Source organism: Ylistrum balloti, unplaced genomic scaffold (assembly GCF_031769215.1).
Source record: "Ylistrum balloti isolate Yb309-2 unplaced genomic scaffold, AGI_CSIRO_Ybal_v1 Utg369744, whole genome shotgun sequence".
Classification (NCBI taxonomy): Eukaryota; Metazoa; Mollusca; class Bivalvia; order Pectinida; family Pectinidae; genus Ylistrum; species Ylistrum balloti.
The window spans coordinates 36,127-55,708 of NW_026781952.1; the positions used below are offsets into that span (position 1 = coordinate 36,127).

The 19,582-nt window shown below is 37.7% G+C and overlaps 1 protein-coding gene across 1 annotated transcript in view; it reads right to left on the bottom strand.

The window, feature by feature from the left end:
• Positions 1-4,513: 4,513 nt before the first annotated feature.
• Positions 4,514-19,582, bottom strand: part of LOC132543204 (probable G-protein coupled receptor CG31760) — a 45,826-nt gene continuing 30,757 nt past the window's right edge. Inside the window, exons 5-12 of the mRNA XM_060206677.1 lie at positions 18,265-18,591; positions 17,224-17,292; positions 16,472-16,581; positions 11,067-11,281; positions 9,869-10,007; positions 8,760-8,868; positions 6,613-6,801; positions 4,514-5,906 (exon numbers count right to left, since the gene is read on the bottom strand). Coding sequence (XP_060062660.1) covers positions 5,799-5,906; positions 6,613-6,801; positions 8,760-8,868; positions 9,869-10,007; positions 11,067-11,281; positions 16,472-16,581; positions 17,224-17,292; positions 18,265-18,591 — 1,266 coding nt within the window. The 3' untranslated portion in view covers positions 4,514-5,798. The remainder of the gene's footprint in view (positions 5,907-6,612; positions 6,802-8,759; positions 8,869-9,868; positions 10,008-11,066; positions 11,282-16,471; positions 16,582-17,223; positions 17,293-18,264; positions 18,592-19,582) is intronic.

A 19,582-nucleotide genomic window follows, 5' to 3' on the forward strand; every position in this document is an offset into this window, starting at 1 on the left:
TTAAGTTATTCAAAGTTATCATATAAATATTATATTACTTTATCAGTCAATTAACAATTTTAGTATAAATACGACCACATTTCTAGCCAGTGTGGATCGGTTGCTGAAGGGAAGAGCGGAGACTAGCCTCTCTCCAGTATGGCCTCCACCCTTCTCCTCAGCAACCGAACCATACTGGCTAGAAATGTGGTCGTATTTATACTTAAACTGTTGATTAATTGATAAAGCACTATTACACATAAGCTAACAGGTAAACAAGGATCGAATAATACATGAGTTATTTACATGGCCTTACATAAATTCGGCTGTTTACAACAAGATAAGGTTACACTGACCTTCATACAGACTGCTTAAATATGTTTCAGGTAATGACATATAATCAGGGAACGAAATAATACATGCACATGTGTAGTCGATCAGCAACGACAAAAAGCCTCTGACCACTGGTCAATGCATTATTGTTCACAGTAGATGTCAGTAATAAATTAATTCTGGCAGATACATTATGATGAAATATCTGACTTATATCTCATTGTTCATGTGTCATGTTATATAATTTGAATGAGTGACTGTCATGATTGTTGGCAGTTTGATGTTTGAAAAACTTTTTTAGTTGAATGTACTGGAGTTCAGATTGTTGATCTGAAAAGTATTGTCAGAGATATCAAGATCTTGGTCATCACTGGTTTTCATCAATGTCGGAATGTGTGTCACGGTGTGGTCGTCTTGATAACATATCAGCTATAATATTTTTACCTCCCATAATGTACTTAATTTTTGAGTTGTAAGACATTATTGTTAGCGCCCAAAAATTCCTTTTTTGAACATCTGAGTTCAGTAAAGCTTTTAAAGGTTTATGGTCAGTCTTTACTGTGCACCATATAAATAATGATAGTTTGTCTAAAGCATAACGAATGGTATACGCTTCCTTTTCTACAGTAGACCACTTACATTGGGTTTTATTACGTTTATTGGCTTTCCATTTGTTTCGCCTAGAATAATTTCTTCTCCTGGGTCACATTTTTGTGTTAGAAAGGCGCAAAATACAATGATCAGGTTTTGAAACATCAGGAAAACTCAAAAGAGGAACAACAAATAAACTTTAGTTGAGAAATGGAAAGGCTTTTTGACATTCAGAAGTCCAATTGAATTTTGCATATTTTTTTTATAAGATTTATTATTGGAGCAGCAATGACCGAAAATTTTGGAATGAAACGACGATAAAAACTACAGAGTGAGATCAAAGATCTACATAGTTTGGCGTCTGTAGGGCGTTGCATTGACTGTGTGACTTCTACCTTGTTATTGTCAGGCTTCACGCCTTGGCGATTGATTGTAAATCCTTAATACTTTGTTTCTTGTTGAAGGAAAGACATTTTTTTCAGTTTCAGCTTTAGGCCATGTTTCTGAAGCCTAGAGAAAACTTGTATGATATGTCTATAGTCATTTGTACTAAGTCAGTATGCGCGAGATCTATCATTCTCTGAAAAAATGACAATGTTGTCTTCAACAAGATTGGTCATCATATTTTTGTGAGCGTCTGGAGTATCAAGATTTTGTAGTGAAGTGTGAGATTGGTGAATGTTTTCTTTTGATGTCTCACTGTTTGATATAAGGGAAGTTATAGCGTCAATATGTGTTTCTGCGAGTCTAGCGATTGAACAACCTTTATATAATATAACGGTTCGCTGAGATGAATTGATCATTGTCGGGTAATCTAGTCTGGTAATTAGAAATTGTATATATAGACTCTAGCACTTGGATGTCTGGCTCACATGTTAAAGAGCTACAATGATTATGTTCTAAATGAAAAACCGTATCACCTTTGATTGATCAATAATGTGGAATTTTACCTGTACAGACAGTATTAGATTGTGGTAGTAAAACAACTTTCTGAGACAAGCGTACAATAGAAGACACATACGAATCATTAATGATTGGAAAGAGAGTGCTTCGTACTTTTATAACACTTTGATCAAAAATGTGGCTTACTCCTTCTTTAACAAACCAATCTCTTCCTAAGATGAAGTTTATTGACATATCTTTTGATACACAAAATGTATGAGTGATTTCCATGCCTCTAATAGTGAATTTTAAAGCAATTTTCAACTCGTCAGATTTAATTGTTCTATGACGCTCAATTCAGTAGCACTATCTAATAAACTTCTGTATTTCTGTTTACTTACTTTAAGCTGACATGAATTAGGAGAACTACCGAGAGTATTAATTGTATAAGATAGGCTGCCTGACTGAGATTCGATTTCAGCCTCATGATTTTGTGCTTCGTGTTGGGAATATGAATGTCTATTGAATGTTTTGTTTTGATATTTGTTCAGCTGTGGAATATTGTTGTTGAGAATTAGGCTAATATGACTGTGACTTTTTGTGTCTGTGATAGTTGTTTGTAACCCTGGGGCGATAATGTTGCGTAGACTCGCCTGAATGTGTTGCAGAAGAAGTCCTATGACCAGAAGGATTATGAGGGTGTTTGTATGTAGAGGGTTGGTCTAGATAAGTATGTCGGTCTGCTGGGTTAGATTATAATCCAGGTGAAGTTTGATATTGTGATTTGTGACTTGTGTTGTATTTCTGTGGCGGAGTTCTTGAAGGCATGCGAGTGTTCCATCCCTCCATAGCCTACATCACACTAAACCTACAACACCCCAATTGGACTTCTTCATTTCCACTCATCACCACTCGAAACAAACTTCATTTTACTGGCGCGGTGACCTCGGAAACCACCAGAATACAATCACCGGTCATTCATTGGGTAAGTAAATTTATTTTTACTTTTTTATCCGTACAAACATTTGAACCTGAGTAATTTTATCTATACATATACACATACATGTTTTACTATTTATAATTACTCATTTTCTTAATGCATAATGGCAGAAAATCAACAAATTCAATCTTCAACTGATATGCTATTCAGTTACCTACGCCTAATGCTATTAGTGTAAAAACATTATTCAATAACCAGTCACAACGACTTAAGGTATTAGACAGGTAAACTTTATGATGGGGACAGAATAAAACTGGACAATGGATGCGGGACATCGATAAACAGGCACATATTTCAGGCAATACACACAATAAGCATTTGTTAGCCTTGCAGTCGTCTACTTGCCCTGTAAGTGAATTCATTCAACATTATACCAAGGGTATAGAAAGTCCAAACTGGGATGATCTCAAAGCCCAGCTAACCCGTTGTTTTGGAGACATTCAAGGTTCAGCCCATGCTAAAGCAAATTCAGCAGCGGCCTGACGAAGCTGGCCAACTTTTTGCACAACGAATTGTGTCGTTGTTCAGAAAAAGTTTATGAAAACCAGGAATAACATTCTCCTGTTATTTCCCAACAGCACGATAGGTTTGTTGGGGATGGGTTAGAGGTTCCCGACATTAGGCTACAAGTTATAAGAGGACAGTTTAATGTTTTCGATAAGGCTGTAGATTGTGCCATGAGAGAAATGGACATTCGCCGTCAATTTCATCTCCGGTCCCAAAACAACCAGTTCCCTTCACAAATACACACAGCCCCATACAACACACACGCTCACACATTTAGGGATGAAGAACCAATAGATATAGTATGGATCGGTTTCTGGAGGGAAGAGCGGAGGCCAGACAGGAGAAAGGCTAGTCTCAACTGGCTGGACGCCCGCTCGCACGGGCTTTTGCCCGAGCAAGAACATATAAACTTTCGGAATGGAACACGTTTTTCATTTTAGGTACTCTTTCGGAAAATTTCATTTACCTTAGGTCTATTCTCTTGTTGAGGTGCAGCACGAATTATATACACATTGAAGATGTCACGACTGTTTCAGGGTACAAGCATTCTGCTATAGCTTAGGTTTATACATTGTAATATTGATGCGATATAATTGATGGGTAACATCTGTTAATGATATCCGTTAATTACATGACAACTGCAAACGAACACTTTTACTGGTACCAATAAAAGTTCCCTAAAGCACGTCTTTAGTTTACGATTTTGATTTCTCGAAGACGATTTTCAAATTCTGGGACAGAAAACGTTTATAGATATTACTTTCTTTTATGTCGTGATTTTATTTTTTTCTAAATAACGCTGAGTTGGCATGGTTAATCGATATCACAACAGAAACGTTACTTTAGAGAAATGGAATGGTGACTTATAACAGAGGATGAATCATCTTACGTAAAGACTGAAATCCTGCCGCGTAACTCTTTACCAACATGTAAAAGAAAGGTTTTAATCTCGGAAAAATATAGGATCTCATAGATTGTATCATCCATTTACAAGTTTCAGCTAGCTGTAATCGTATTGTTGTTTTTTCTCGGTCGATTCAAAGTCTGCATTTCCCATTGTTTTCCATCGATTTTCTTCCCGCACGAAATAAAATTTGATAAATAGAAATGTTTCTTTGTTGTAGTTATGTAAAAGACAGAGCTCGACCAGATACGGAATAGAAATAAACGGTTACCGATGTTCTTTAATGTTTAAACAGAACTTTCAAAACTAAACTCGCATTAAACAAGTGTCTAGTACATTCAAAAGATGAACAATTTATTCTTTGCTTCTAATTAGGATGAAACAGCATGAACTACATTACAATTTTTAAAAATGTTGATCAACAGTTGTTTGGACATACATGTACTAAATGGTAATATACTGTCTTGTTGAGTTGTATGGTGATCTTTAATACTATTTGTCTATTGTACATCTTTCTACAGGTCAACAGTAAGCTTGGCGATGACGTTGTAGTAGTACAATTGGTGTAAGATATCTAATGTTATACTACCATAAAAAGATATTCAAGTTGTCTCGATTCTCTTTCAAAATTGAAATATTTTCCCATGGGCATTTGATAAAATTATAAAGATATGTGATTTTCAAGTATAATGTGATTGAGACGTGATATATGTGTATATGTATGTACCTTTGGTAGGTCTTTGTAGAAACTCTCAAACACACAGCTGTACCCTCGGCTGTCTCAACCAATAACTTTAAATCCGAACAGACCACTTTGACTTAACTTCTTCACGTAAAATATTATACCCATATTGTCTTACAATTTTATTCGTCAAATAGTTCTACATGGACGGATTCACCTATGTAACAGATCATATACGACTGTCGTGTTCCAGATGTATAACTGAAACGTCTATTTTTGTTTACAGAATAGGTAGAATGTGTTGACCCAGCTGATCTGACAAAGGGTCGCATTCTTGGAAACTGATATCAAGTCCACTGTATTCATCAATGTTGTCGTACACCATTGAAAACGTGACACAGAGTTTAACTGAATATTGCAATCTCCTCTCGGATTCCGACATCGGTCATACGACCTTATACTAAAAGGCAGGAGGGATAATGATCCAGCAATGATATACCACAGAATGGAAACGGAAAAAATGAGTCACTGAAAGCGTATAAGGAAAACTTCCCGAAAGGATAAGTGTCTACTGCTTCATTGTCGATACCTGCCATAGATCAACATAAATATACTTAATGTCAGGTTCTCAAACCAAGAACCAGTTCAATATCAATTGAATCACTAGTCACAATAATATTCCAATAACAAACTTTCAAAAGATGAAAATATATCTCGATACTAAAGCAGTACCTTCAACAACGACATAATTCAGATGTTTGGTTTAAAATGAAACATTGTCGAAGAATACTGCTTTCGTTGTACTAAGTCGATGACAACAATCATCAGTTTTTAATTGTTGACGCGATAAAATGTTCACAGTCTTGCTGTTCGTTGTTAACTATCAAATATCCACGCTGGAAAGCCTAATGGACGGCTCCTCAATTTTTGTTATGTGCCTGCGCCTCTGCTGTATATGGTGATAATGTGGATGGGGTGGGATGAACCCGATTTCGACCGGGTAGATGAATGGATATCTGAGACGGTGTCTGTAATGTAAAACAAGATTTTTAGTGAAATTGATGAATGCTCCCAGTAAACGACTTCTTGAACACAAAATTTTATGAAAGGGCAATAATTATGTAAACAAGAATTTGCAGGGCCTGAATTTGGTATACTATACATTATCATAGTTTCAAGAACTCCTGCACTTCTCCTTATCGAGATCTGTCTATCTGATGTTTCCTGTTTCAAGCGCATTCTATATTTAAATTACTTTCAAGGATTTATCTTTTGAAATTCACACAGAAGCTCACGTTCCCGGTATTTGCTGTATGGTTCCATCATTAGTTTATAGTACAAACAACCTTTATTAAGCATGAACATGTAGATTCATATTACAGCTGTCAACAAAACAAAATAACATCATTGCCGGTTTTTTTCTTTTGTCGTTGATTGGAATGAAAGGTCGTTATCTCAAATATCAATAGCACGAATGATTCCTTTATGTATTCAAATATCACAAGACCTAATTATAACATGCGACACCGATAAAATCATGTTAAGATTTCCAATCTTTTCCTGTAATAAGAAGTACCAAATCATTAGACATCAACTATTTTCATTATTCTATTTCCTTACAAGGTATACTCAACAAAGATAATCTGATTGTTTTGTTCATGACTCTGGTGTTTTTCGTGACAATCTCACATGAATATTCAGGACTAAGTATTCAAGGGTGAAACAAATACTTACCTTGCCCACCCACTCTACCGGCGCAATTGGTTTCTCCTCTGTCTGAGTTGACACAGTTTTGCAATTGGACTTCGCATTAATGACCTTCAGAACGTTCACTTTTTCCCGCCCTGTCACAGTACGCGTGATTGTTGGCAAACTTTCATTGTCAATATCACGAACTTCTGTGTTTTTATAAAGGGCGTAGAACTGCAAAAGAAATGACGGACAACCTCAAACTGATAGTTATGTCGACAACCCCAAACTGATAGTTACGTCGACAACGTCAAACTGATAGTTATGTCGACAACCTCAAACTGATAGTTATGTCGACAACCTCAAACTGATAGTTACGTCGACAACCTCAAACTGATAGTTATGTCGACAACCTCAAACTGATAGTTATGTCGTTCTGAAAGGGTTTACAGGAAATACTGGGAAAATAACAGATTGTTTGTTATAACTAAAAGTTATTATCATTTTATCCTGCCAAGGAATGCTTCGAAAAACATGAGGTCTATATGGATGATGATTGTTATATGTAATCAAAATTATTTGCAAGCAGTATATGTCTTGGATATACATCTTAAACCTAGTTTAGATTTCTTGTCTTTAATATGAAGAAAGGACACAAGACAAACATGGTATGAAGTCAAGACAGATATTAGAGATATTGTGTCATGGCAATCGGGGTATTGAGTCAATACAATGATGGTAATGAGTCGAGACAATCATGGTATTGAGTCAAGGCAATCGGGGTACAAGCAATCGTTTTATTGATTCAAGATAATGGTATTATTGAGTAAAGACTATGGTGGTAATGAGTCAAGACAATCGTTGTGATGAGTCAAGACAATCGTGGTAATGAGTCAAGACAATAATGTTGAGTCAGGACAATGACGTTAATGAGTCAAGACAATCGTGGTAATGAGTCACGACAATCGTGGTAATGAGTCAAGACAATAATGTTGGGTCGGGACAATGACGTTAGTGAGTCAAGGCAATCGTGGTCATGAGTCAATACAATCGTGGTAATGAGTCTATATAATCGAGGTTTTGCGTCAAAACAAACGGGGTATTGAGTCAAAACAATCGTGGTATTGTGTCAAGACAATGGGAGTATTGTGTCAAATCAATCGTGGTATTGAGTCAAGACAATCGTGGTATTGTGTCAAGACAATCGGAGTATTGAGTCAAGTCAATGGTGATTTGGTGTCAAGACAATCGTGGTAATGAGTCAATACAATGATGGTAATGAGTCGAGACAATCATGGTATTGAGTCAAGGCAATCGGGGTATTGAGTCAAGACAATCGTTTTATTGATTCAAGATAATGGTATTATTGAGTAAAGACAATCGTTGTGATGAGTCAAGACAATCGTGGTAATGAGTCAAAACAATCGTGGTAATGAGTCAAGACTGTAATGTTGAGTCAGGACAATGACGTTAATGAGAGAAGACAATCGTGGTAATGAGTCAATACAATCGCGGTAATGAGTCTATATAATCGATGTGTTGAGTCAAAACAATCGTGGTAATGAGTCAAGACAATCGTGGCGACGAGTCAAGACAATAATGTAGAGTCAGGACAATGACGTTAATGAGTCACGACAATCGTGGTAATGAGTCACGGCAATCGCGGCAATGAGTCAAGACAATAATTTTGAATCAGGACAATGACGTTTGTGAGTCAAGGCAACCGGGGTATTGAGTCAATATAATCCTGATAATGAGTCAAGACAATAATTTTGAGTCAGGACAATGACGTTTGTGAGTCAAGACAATCGTGGTAATGAGTCAAGACAATCGTGGTAATGAGTCAAGACAGTAATGTTGAGTCAGGACAATGACGTTAATGAGAGAAGACAATCGTGGTAATGAGTCAATACAATCGTGGTAATGAGTCTATATAATCGAGGTGTTGAGTCAAAACAATCGTGGTAATGAGTCAAACCAATCGTGGTAATGAGTCAAGACAATTATGTTGAGTCAGGACAATGACGTTAATGAGTCAAGACAATCGTGGTAATGAGTCAATACAATCGTGGTAATGAGTCTATATAATCGAGGTGTTGAGTCAAAACAATCATGGTAATGATTCAAGACAATCGTTAAAGAGGATTTTTTGGATAAAATATTAAAATGAAAACAACATACTACAAACTAACCTTTGGTGTAAATATGAGAGCCGATGTGATGGTAACAAACACCTGCACTTGTAGGAAATATATAAGGTAAACGTAATCCGGCCCGGAATTCGTGTTGCTGATAAAATGTCTACAATATTACAATATTGAAATATTCAAACATATATTTCATTATATTAACTTAGTTGTGTAACTTTGCGACATTAACATAAGACAGCCCATCTGCACAGGAAATCTCATCAAGACATTCTCACATTACAACGAAACAACAAATCCCACGTGACATTAACAGTTTCAAAAACTGAGAAATAAATCAAGTTTTATCTATTCTGTAGCATCCCATTAAACATAACTTTAATATAATATATATCCATTTAAACTCACCCAAACAAAACTTTAAGACCAATCTCACCAGAATTTTATCTCATATTACATGAAAAACAATTTGATATCTGACTTTCTAACTGAAATTTTCCGAAGTGTCCGCAAACAACTATAGTTACTGTTGTCGATAGTTTTTCGCTTTAATTTAAGGCCAAACTAGCACAATGTGCATCTTTGATTTGTGAAACTGGTCTTTGTTTTACGGGTTTTTCACTTATATAAGACACTAAATATTAAATTTTCATAATAACATTCTCCAATCATTGCTTACAACAGACATGATATCATGATTCACAATATCATTTTACTGAAGCTGTCTTCACGCAATCAAGCAATATAAACTTACCATTACCTATAGAATAGAAGTTCTTATAAAACAATCAGTAGAAGATAAGAACGTGATGTTTCGATTACTACACGGTCACTTTCATCAGACAATTGACCAGTGCGGGGCGTTCTAGCACTAACATACGTAGTGTACGCGATGGTAAGGAACAGACATTCTTTTCCGACTGTACTATACTCCTATGTGGAGTCATCGAAATGTCACAGTCCAATACTCTACTGGTTGTTATAAGAATCCTATTCTATTGGCATTACCAACCTAAAAAACATTGTTTAAAATCATTTTTTTAAATAAAAAAAGACCTTTTTCTCATTATTAGTTTGATTTACTACATACAGATGACTATCTAAGATCGCATCCCTTTGATAAGATAAATGTGTGAAATGTTTGTGGGACTCACATGACGATGACAAGGAACGTTCCGAGGATTATAGCGTTGTAAGTAGACCACGTGATATGTTTGCTCTCGTTGAAGTGAGCAGGTGCCTTTCTTACGGTAAAACACAAGTACACACCTGCTAGAAGCATGATGGCCTCAGCTGAAATAAAACAAATGAAAGATGAATTTGTCATTGTACTTTCACTAGAAAAATATTTCTTACTCAAAAGTAGTCCAAAGAGATTAACAAAAGGTCCGATGTGGTACCAAAATCAAGATGACAGAAGCCCTAATCGGGTGAACAGAATAAAAAAGGGGAGACTAATCCCTCTTTTTTTCAAATAATAAGAAAATATAATAGGCTATGGAACTAAATTGAATAAATAGTTAGAGAATGTTTGTACCATCCCTTTCATCGACACCATGGTCGTTGTCACTCTTCCAAGGTTTGGATAGGAACGCTTCTTTCTATGCAATGTTACCTATGCTGTTTTGAAATAACTACTATGAGAGTGCTAGAAGAACGGGTTTGTTAGATTTACGTTACTAATTGATTATATCACTATTGTAAGATAGTGATCAATCAAACGTGAGTATTCTAAAGTTACTGTACACCAAATACAAATGTAGCTTTCATATTTTCGCAATTTTCGCGATCGAACCTTTTCAGTGGAAGTCAGTCTTCGGGAATTAAGACAGGGATGACATTTACATTGTATAGCGTAGAATCGTTAAGTAAGTTAGTAACAGCGAAATAAAGTTTACGGTACTTGTCAGATTGAAAGGGAACGATCAAGAAAAAGGGATGTTTGAACTTAATCTATAGAAATGCTATTCTGTTAATCATTTTTTACAAGCTGGTAAGTATATGCAAAACATATTTTCTTTCTTCAAAATAAGAAAAATGTGTGGCGTTTTGATCACTACACACTGATCTTCATCTTCCCAATGGCGGGCGTCGTCAATGAAACAGAAGACGCTTACTCTTCTGGAACACCTGGTCTTACTCTACTTGTACTTTTACATAATCTACACAAGTCTCCGTGTAGACAATTCATCTTTTAATTGAATTTTACTTTGGATCATGATTATGTTCACTTTTTGGTGTTTTACACACAGAAGTTGTACATCTAGGGACAATAAAAAACATATAAACCGTGAAACTAGAAAGTGCCTTCTTACAATGAATATGACTTAATTAGTGATTAGTGCAACTAACCTCCCTGCATCCCGTAAGACCACCATCCTTCAACACACACCTGGAATTTGAGTTTGTTTATAGTCTTTCTTGTGGTTACTTTAGGCCAGTCGGACGCTGTCCAAGCAGCTAAGTAGGCCACTGCGACCGCTAACAGAGGGATCATTCTCTGCAGTAGAACTTTATCTGGTAGATATACACGCTTTAGTCGACCTACACGGAATATTATTGATATCCTGAAAAAAAAGTAATTTATGTATTTGGTCTCATGATCTCACTGCTGATGATGTATAACTTTTTTATTTTAGACCATCATTTTCTCAACGAAATTGAATTGTATAAACAGACTGTGCGGATGCATTGCCGGAAACATCTTTCCTCTAATGCAGTATTCTGTTAATCCATACATTTTGTCTATGCTTTCACTTCTGATGATGTTTACCTTTAAATTGTCATCATTTTACTTCATGTCCAAATTTAATTAAATAAACAGGCTCCGCTGATACAGAGATAGAACATTACAGAAACAGATATGCCTTCCCTTTACCCATTCTTCCAATATAGACGGCCCAAATCCTTATTCAATAAAACTATATACTTGCATACACTCAAACTCCTATCTATTTTTATATGGTATCTAACAGGGCCATGTTGACTGAAACTAAAACCTTTATTTCTAGGCTGTCATCATGGAAACTTTGCATATTGAAGGTATTGTTTTATATAACTTACAGGTAAACCTCGATCGTTTCAAGTAGGTGCTTTTGTGTTTGTTGGGACGTTTTCGCCAACTCTTGTGTTTGTGGGGACGTTTTTGCCAACTCTTGTGTTTTGGGGACGTTTTCGCCAACTCTTGTGTTTGTGGGGACGTTTTTGCCAACTCTTGTGTTTTGGGGACGTTTTCGCCAACTCCTGTGTTTGTGGGGACGTTTTTGCCAAATCTTATGTTTGTGGGGACGTTTTTGCCAACTCTTGTGTTTGTGGGGACGTTTTCACCAACTCTTGTGTTTGTGGGGACGTTTTCACCAACTCTTGTGTTTGTGGGGACGTTTTGCCAAACTCTATGTTTGTGTTTTTGCCAACTCTTGTGTTTGTGGGGACGTTTTTGCCAACTCTTGTGTTTGTGGAGACGTTTTTGCCAACTCTTGTGTTTGTGGGGACGTTTTCACCAACTCTTGTGTTTGTGGGGACGTTTTTGCCAACTCTTGTGTTTGTTGGGACGTTTTTGCCAAATCTTTTGTTTGTGGGGACGTTTTCACCAACTCTTGTGTTTGTGGGGACGTTTTCGCCAAATGTTATGTTTATGGGAACGTTTTCGCCAACTCTTGTGTTTGTGGGGACGTTTTCACCAACTCTTGTGTTTGTAGGGACGTTTTTGTCAACTCTTGTGTTTGTGGGGACGTTTTTGCCAACTCTTATCTTTGTTGGGACGTTTTTGCCAAATCTTATGTTTGTGGGGACGTTTTCGCCAAATCTTATGTTTGTGGGGACGTTTTCGCCAACTCTTGTGTTTGTTGGGACGTTTTTGCCAAATCTTATGTTTGTGGAGACGTTTTTGCCAACTCTTGTGTTTGTGGGGACGTTTTCACCAACTCTTGTGTTTGTGGGGACGTTTTTGCCAACTCTTGTGTTTGTGGGGACGTTTTTGCCAACTCTTGTGTTTGTGGGGACAACTCTTGTGTTTGTGGGGACGTTTTTGCCAAATCTTGTGTTTGTGGGGACGTTTTCGCCAACTCTTGTGTTTGTGGGGACATTTTCGCCAAATCTTATGTTTGTGGGGACGTTTTCGCCAACTCTTGTATTTGTTGGGACGTTTTTGCCAAATCTTATGTTTGTGGGGACGTTTTTGCCAACTCTGGTGTTTGTGGGGACGTTTTCACCAACTCTTGTGTTTGTGGGGACGTTTTCACCAACTCTTGTGTTTGCGTGAGCGTTTTTGCCAACTCTTGTGTTTGTGGGGATGTTTTCACCAACTCTTGTGTTTGTGGGGACGTTTTCGCCAACTCTTGTGTTTGTGGGGACGTTTTTGCCAACTCTTGTGTTTGTGGGGACGTTTTTGCCAACTCTTGTGTTTGTGGGGACGTTTTCACCATTTCTTGTGTTTGTAGGGATGTTTTTGCCAACTCTTGTGTTTGTTGGGACGTTTTCGCCAAATCTTATGTTTGTGGGGACGTTTTTGCCAACTCTGGTGTTTGTGGGGACGTTTTCACCAACTCTTGTGTTTGTGGGACGTTTTCACCAACTCTTGTGTTTGTGGGGGCGTTTTTGCCAACTCTTGTGTTTGTGGGGACGTTTTTGCCAACTCTTGTGTTTGTGGGGACGTTTTCACCAACTCTTGTGTTTGTAGGGATGTTTTTGCCAACTCTTGTGTTTGTTGGGACGTTTTTGCCAAATCTTGTGTTTGTGGGGACGTTTTTGCCAACTCTGGTGTTTGTGGGGACGTTTTTGCCAAATCTTGTGTTTATGGGGACGTTTTCGCCAACTCTTGTGTTTGTGGGGACGTTTTCGCCAAATCTTATGTTTGTGGGGACGTTTTCACCAACTCTTGTGTTTGTGGGGACGTTTTCACCAACTCTTGTGTTTGTGGGGACGTTTTCGCCAACTCTTGTGTTTGTGGGGACGTTTTCACCAACTCTTGTGTTTGTGGGGACGTTTTTGCCAACTCTTGTGTTTGTGGGGACGTTTTCGCCAACTCTTGTGTTTGTTGGGACGTTTTTGCCAAATCTTATGTTTGTGGAGACGTTTTTGCCAACTCTTGTGTTTGTGGGGACGTTTTCACCAACTCTTGTGTTTGTGTTTGTGTGGGAGCGTTTTTGCCAACTCTTGTGTTTGTGGGGATGTTTTTGCCAACTCTTGTGTTTGTGGGGACGTTTTCGCCAACTCTTATCTTTGTTGGGACGTTTTTGCCAAATCTTATGCTTGTTGGGACGTTTTCGCCAAATCTTATGTTTGTGGGGACGTTTTCGCCAACTCTTGTATTTGTTGGGACGTTTTTGACAAATCTTATGTTTGTGGGGACGTTTTTGCCAACTCTGGTGTTTGTGGGGACGTTTTCACCAACTCTTGTGTTTGTGGGGACGTTTTCACCAACTCTTGTGTTTGTGGGACGTTTTCACCAACTCTTGTGTTTGTGGGGGCGTTTTTGCCAACTCTTGTGTTTGTGGGGACGTTTTCACCAACTCTTGTGTTTGTGGGGACGTTTTTGCCAACTCTTGTGTTTGTGGGGACGTTTTCGCCAACTCTTGTGTTTGTTGGGACGTTTTTGCCAAATCTTATGCTTGTTGGGACGTTTTCGCCAAATCTTATGTTTGTGGGGACGTTTTCGCCAACTCTTGTGTTTGTGGGGACATTTTCGCCAAATCTTATGTTTGTGGGGACGTTTTTGCCAACTCTTGTATTTGTTGGGACGTTTTTGACAAATCTTATGTTTGTGGGGACATTTTCGCCAAATCTTATGTTTGTGGGGACGTTTTTGCCAACTCTGGTGTTTGTGGGGACGTTTTCACCAACTCTTGTGTTTGTGGGGACGTTTTCACCAACTCTTGTGTTTGCGTGAGCGTTTTTGCCAACTCTTGTGTTTGTGGGGATGTTTTTGCCAACTCTTGTGTTTGTGGGGACGTTTTCGCCAACTCTTGTGTTTGTGGGGACGTTTTTGCCAACTCTTGTGTTTGTGGGGACGTTTTTGCCAACTCTTGTGTTTGTGGGGACGTTTTCACCATTTCTTGTGTTTGTAGGGATGTTTTTGCCAACTCTTGTGTTTGTTGGGACGTTTTCGCCAAATCTTATGTTTGTGGGGACGTTTTTGCCAACTCTGGTGTTTGTGGGGACGTTTTCACCAACTCTTGTGTTTGTGGGAGCGTTTTTGCCAACTCTTGTGTTTGTGGGGACGTTTTTGCCAACTCTTGTGTTTGTGGGGACGTTTTTGCCAACTCTTGTGTTTGTGGGGACGTTTTCACCAACTCTTGTGTTTGTAGGGATGTTTTTGCCAACTCTTGTGTTTGTTGGGACGTTTTTGCCAAATCTTATGTTTGTGGGGACGTTTTTGCCAACTCTGGTGTTTGTGGGGACGTTTTTGCCAAATCTTGTGTTTATGGGGACGTTTTCGCCAACTCTTGTGTTTGTGGGGACGTTTTTGCCAAATCTTATGTTTGTGGGGACGTTTTCACCAACTCTTGTGTTTGTGGGGACATTTTCACCAACTCTTTTGTTTGTGGGGGCGTTTTCGCCAACTCTTGTGTTTGTGGGGACGTTTTTGTCAACTCTTGTGTTTGTCGGGATGTTTTTGCCAACTCTTGTGTTTGTGGGGACGTTTTCGCCAACTCTTGTGTTTGTTGGGACGTTTTTGCCAACTCTTGTGTTTGTGGGGACGTTTTCACCAACTCTTGTGTTTGTGGGGACGTTTTTGCCAACTCTTGTGTTTGTTGGGACGTTTTTGCCAAATCTTATGTTTGTGGGGACGTTTTTGCCAACTCTTGTGTTTATGGGAACGTTTTCGCCAACTCTTGTGTTTGTGGGAGCGTTTTTGCCAACTCTTGTGTTTGTGGGGATGTTTTTGCCAACTCTTGTGTTTGTGGGGACGTTTTCGCCAACTCTTATCTTTGTTGGGACGTTTTTGCCAAATCTTATGTTTGTGGGGACGTTTTTGCCAACTCTGGTGTTTGTGGGGACGTTTTCACCAACTCTTGTGTTTATGGGAACGTTTTCGCCAACTCTTGTGTTTGTGGGAGCGTTTTTGCCAACTCTTATGTTTGTGGGGACGTTTTCACCAACTCTTGTGTTTGTAGGGATGTTTTTGCCAACTCTTGTGTTTGTTGGGACGTTTTTGCCAAATCTTATGTTTGTGGGGACGTTTTTGCCAACTCTGGTGTTTGTGGGGACGTTTTTGCCAACTCTTGTGTTTGTTGGGACGTTTTTGCCAAATCTTATGTTTGTGGGGACGTTTTCGCCAAATCTTATGTTTGTGGGGACGTTTTTGCCAACTCTGGTGTTTGTGGGGACGTTTTTGCCAACTCTTGTGTTTGTTGGGACGTTTTTGCCAAATCTTATGTTTGTGGGGACGTTTTCGCCAAATCTTATGTTTGTGGGGACGTTTTTGCCAACTCTTGTGTTTGTGGGGACGCTTTATGTGGTTGTTATAAATTCATAAGTTATAGATATTAAGGCTTTATGACAACGTGAAGGAATTATTGTATATAAATATGTAACACGTTGCCTCACTCTTTCGTTTTTTGTTTTTTTTTTACAAAATTTAAATTTGTTTTTGAATGTGATTTTATCTTGTTTTTGTTATTTTGTTTTTCCTTTTATTGAAATTTGAAGTCCACCAAACATCTTCTTTTTTAATAGATGGTGTTACATGTAGCACATTAGAATTGTCCTCGGTATCGGACAGGAACAACAAGTCAAAATGCTCAATAATTCTTTACCTCCAGGTTTTTAACAGCAGCGCTCCATACATGAGGACGAACCCGGTATGAAACAACCACTGTTCTAGGATACATAGCGCATCGTTCGCGTCCGGGAATGTAATGAACATCTGTTTGAAAAAAATGAAATATCAAGAATTTCTAGTAAAACTATTATCTGTCTTCGCTGGAATAGATATTATAGACGTATGAGAGTCTTGCTACCATACAGGGGCTTTCTATTATACAAAATGTTTAGTCCGAGGGCCTTCATATCATACAAAATGTTTATTTTCCATAGTTGAACGTGATAGAAAACATATCTAAATGTGTTTCCTTTTTTCTTTTAAATCCAAAAGAGGTGGTCCTAAATCTTAATATGTGTCTTTAAAAAAATAAGAAGAAAATCATTGGCATTCTTTTTCACTCTTCGATTACATGTCCTTCAGTAGAATTAGTATGGGATGGGAACAGGGTTTCACATAGATAATTCACATGAGATCTTAAATACGATACTCCTGGTTGATATTTCTCGAAAGATTTTATCAAAATGTTTTTTATTCTCGTTTAACTCCAATACGTACATAGAAATTACACTATAGAGTAAATGAATAAGTTTTATAGAGTTGTTCTGTCAAATGTAAACAATCCAATCCTGTTAATAATGACTTTGTGTAAGAATTCTTCACAAGCTTTTAGAAATTATCAACAAAATATTGATGAAAGGGGGTTAATTAGATATCTGTACATGGATAATGAACAGCGTCACTCACCTTCGTGCACATTAACATACTTCCGGTACACATGATGAGCAGGAATATTGGACTTCCGGTTTTTATAGCCTGTCAATGAACAAAGAGCATGCATGACAATGATACAAATAGACAGACAATCCGAAGCTTTACGTCACAAGTCTCGGTCGATAATAGTCAACGTTCATTCTACATCCGTCATGTCTGACTGAAAATATCTGCCATCATCTGGAGGACATTGGTGTAATGATACTATGAAAGCCAATATTATTCCCTACTGTTTGTCGTTATCTTGCTTGTACGTTCAAATGAACATGATTAATGCTTATGATAATGTTCTTTGTAAATGATTAAATATCTAAATAACATTTAACAGATATTTTATAATCCTAAGCGATTTCAAGATTGTGAAATCCACGTCCATGTTTTTTTCTATTAATCTGATTTCCGAATATTTATTGTAAATCTATGAGCAATCTTACTTTCAACACAGTACGATGATGGAACATTAAGCAAAACAGAAATAAAAAACAAAAAATACATGGCAGCAATATTTAAAGGTTTAATGGAGAAACTTTAAGGAACTTTTTTCTAAGCATGAAAAAACGTATGCTGCTGTGATTTTTTTCATTCTTTCTTTCCATCTTTCCTTCCTTTCCTTCTGTCTTTCTGTTTTCCATCCCTTAATTCATTTTTCAAATAATCAAACTATCGTTATTCTTGGTAAGTCTTCAATATTTTCATTCGTGTCGAGGATTTGTGTAAAGAAACCAAAACAAATGACATTAATCCAATACTGTTAGATCTATACTCTAGAGAGTACTCTAGCAACATTGAATCACCATATCAACTAAACACAAGCAAACATTTTACAAAGTATGGTAATCAGTGCCCTCTTGTACCTTGCTATTACAGCTAAGACCTGGTACAGCGTTGGAATTAACTTTTGTATTGACGTATGCCCGTCTCAGTGGCCAGTCGGTTGTTAGGTCAATGAAATACTTAATTTAGGTTAAAAATCAAACATGTCAGTTTTAATATTACAATCCCTTGAAATGTTACCATCTCAAACCGGAAGTTGTATGTAATGCAGGCAACGACGACGATGAGAACCACTGTGATAATGGTCAAGATGAGAACCGGAAGTCTGAGAGCAAGTTGGCTCTGGTAAAGACAAGGCGAGGCATCTACGCATGTGTCACATCCTGCTGCGCATGCTTTACAGCGCATTGTCTCCATGACAACAGTATTGTTTTCAGCGTACAGTCGTTCTATTTCGATGCCACTGAAGTACTTTATGTCGGCCTGCACATCGGGGAAATAGTAACCAGCTTTGCAAACACATTTATATGCTCCTCGTTTGAACCCCAGTCCAGCCTCAAATACACACTGCAGGAAGTAGAAAAAATCATAGGATATGTATTCCATATTGATTGATTTTCCATATATGTTGATGCCATAATATACATACATGCATATATGATAATGGTTTTCCTCTCTCTCTCTCTCTCTCTCTCTCTCTCTCTCTCTCTCTCTCTCTCTCTCTCTCTCTCTCTTCCCCCTCTCTCTCTCTCTCTCTCTCTCTCTCTCTCTCTCTCTCTCTCTCTCTCTCTCTTCTGGCTCTAACATATATATATTACGACAGGTAATTCAACTCTGGATCCCCCGAGTCCTTAATTTATCAATATTTTGAATATTGATTAAGGAACACAATTTTAACTTGTGCTATATCTGGGCCTTGAACTCACGACCTACATCACCTTATTACCTACACAAGACATTTTATGACTGTTTAACTACTTCAGCACCACGACAGGATATATAGAAAATACACAGTCAGTGTCTTAAAACATAAGCTGTACTTTGGCAGGGATGAAGAAAGACAAAAGTGGTGAGCTTCTGACCTTGTCTTTCTGTCCTAAGCCAAAATGTAGCTTATATTTTTAATACACTGGCTATGTATGCTATCTATCTTGCAACACTGATTGAAAATCATACAATGAAAACTTTAACGGTTTTGTTGTTCACTCTTTGTTTACCTGATGTTGACGTTTACGCTGGATTTTGCCAGATGAAGTACGCCATAATTACTGCTCCGCGAAAAAATATCAAACTTCAACGGATATGATAGATATTTTATGAATTTTCGTGAATAAACTTTTTCATTCCAACATGAAAAAATGCTTATGTCAACAGTTATTTATATTGTTAAACGAAATTTTAAGTAAATTTATAAAGTAATTCTATCGAAATTAATGCACGTGACGTAATACAACGGTTTTCCATCACTGCCGAATACAGTCAAATGCATGCGCCAGGCGTATTACAATAATGGCAGCGCCAGCTGCAGGATAATTACACCTATTTGTTCAAATAACAT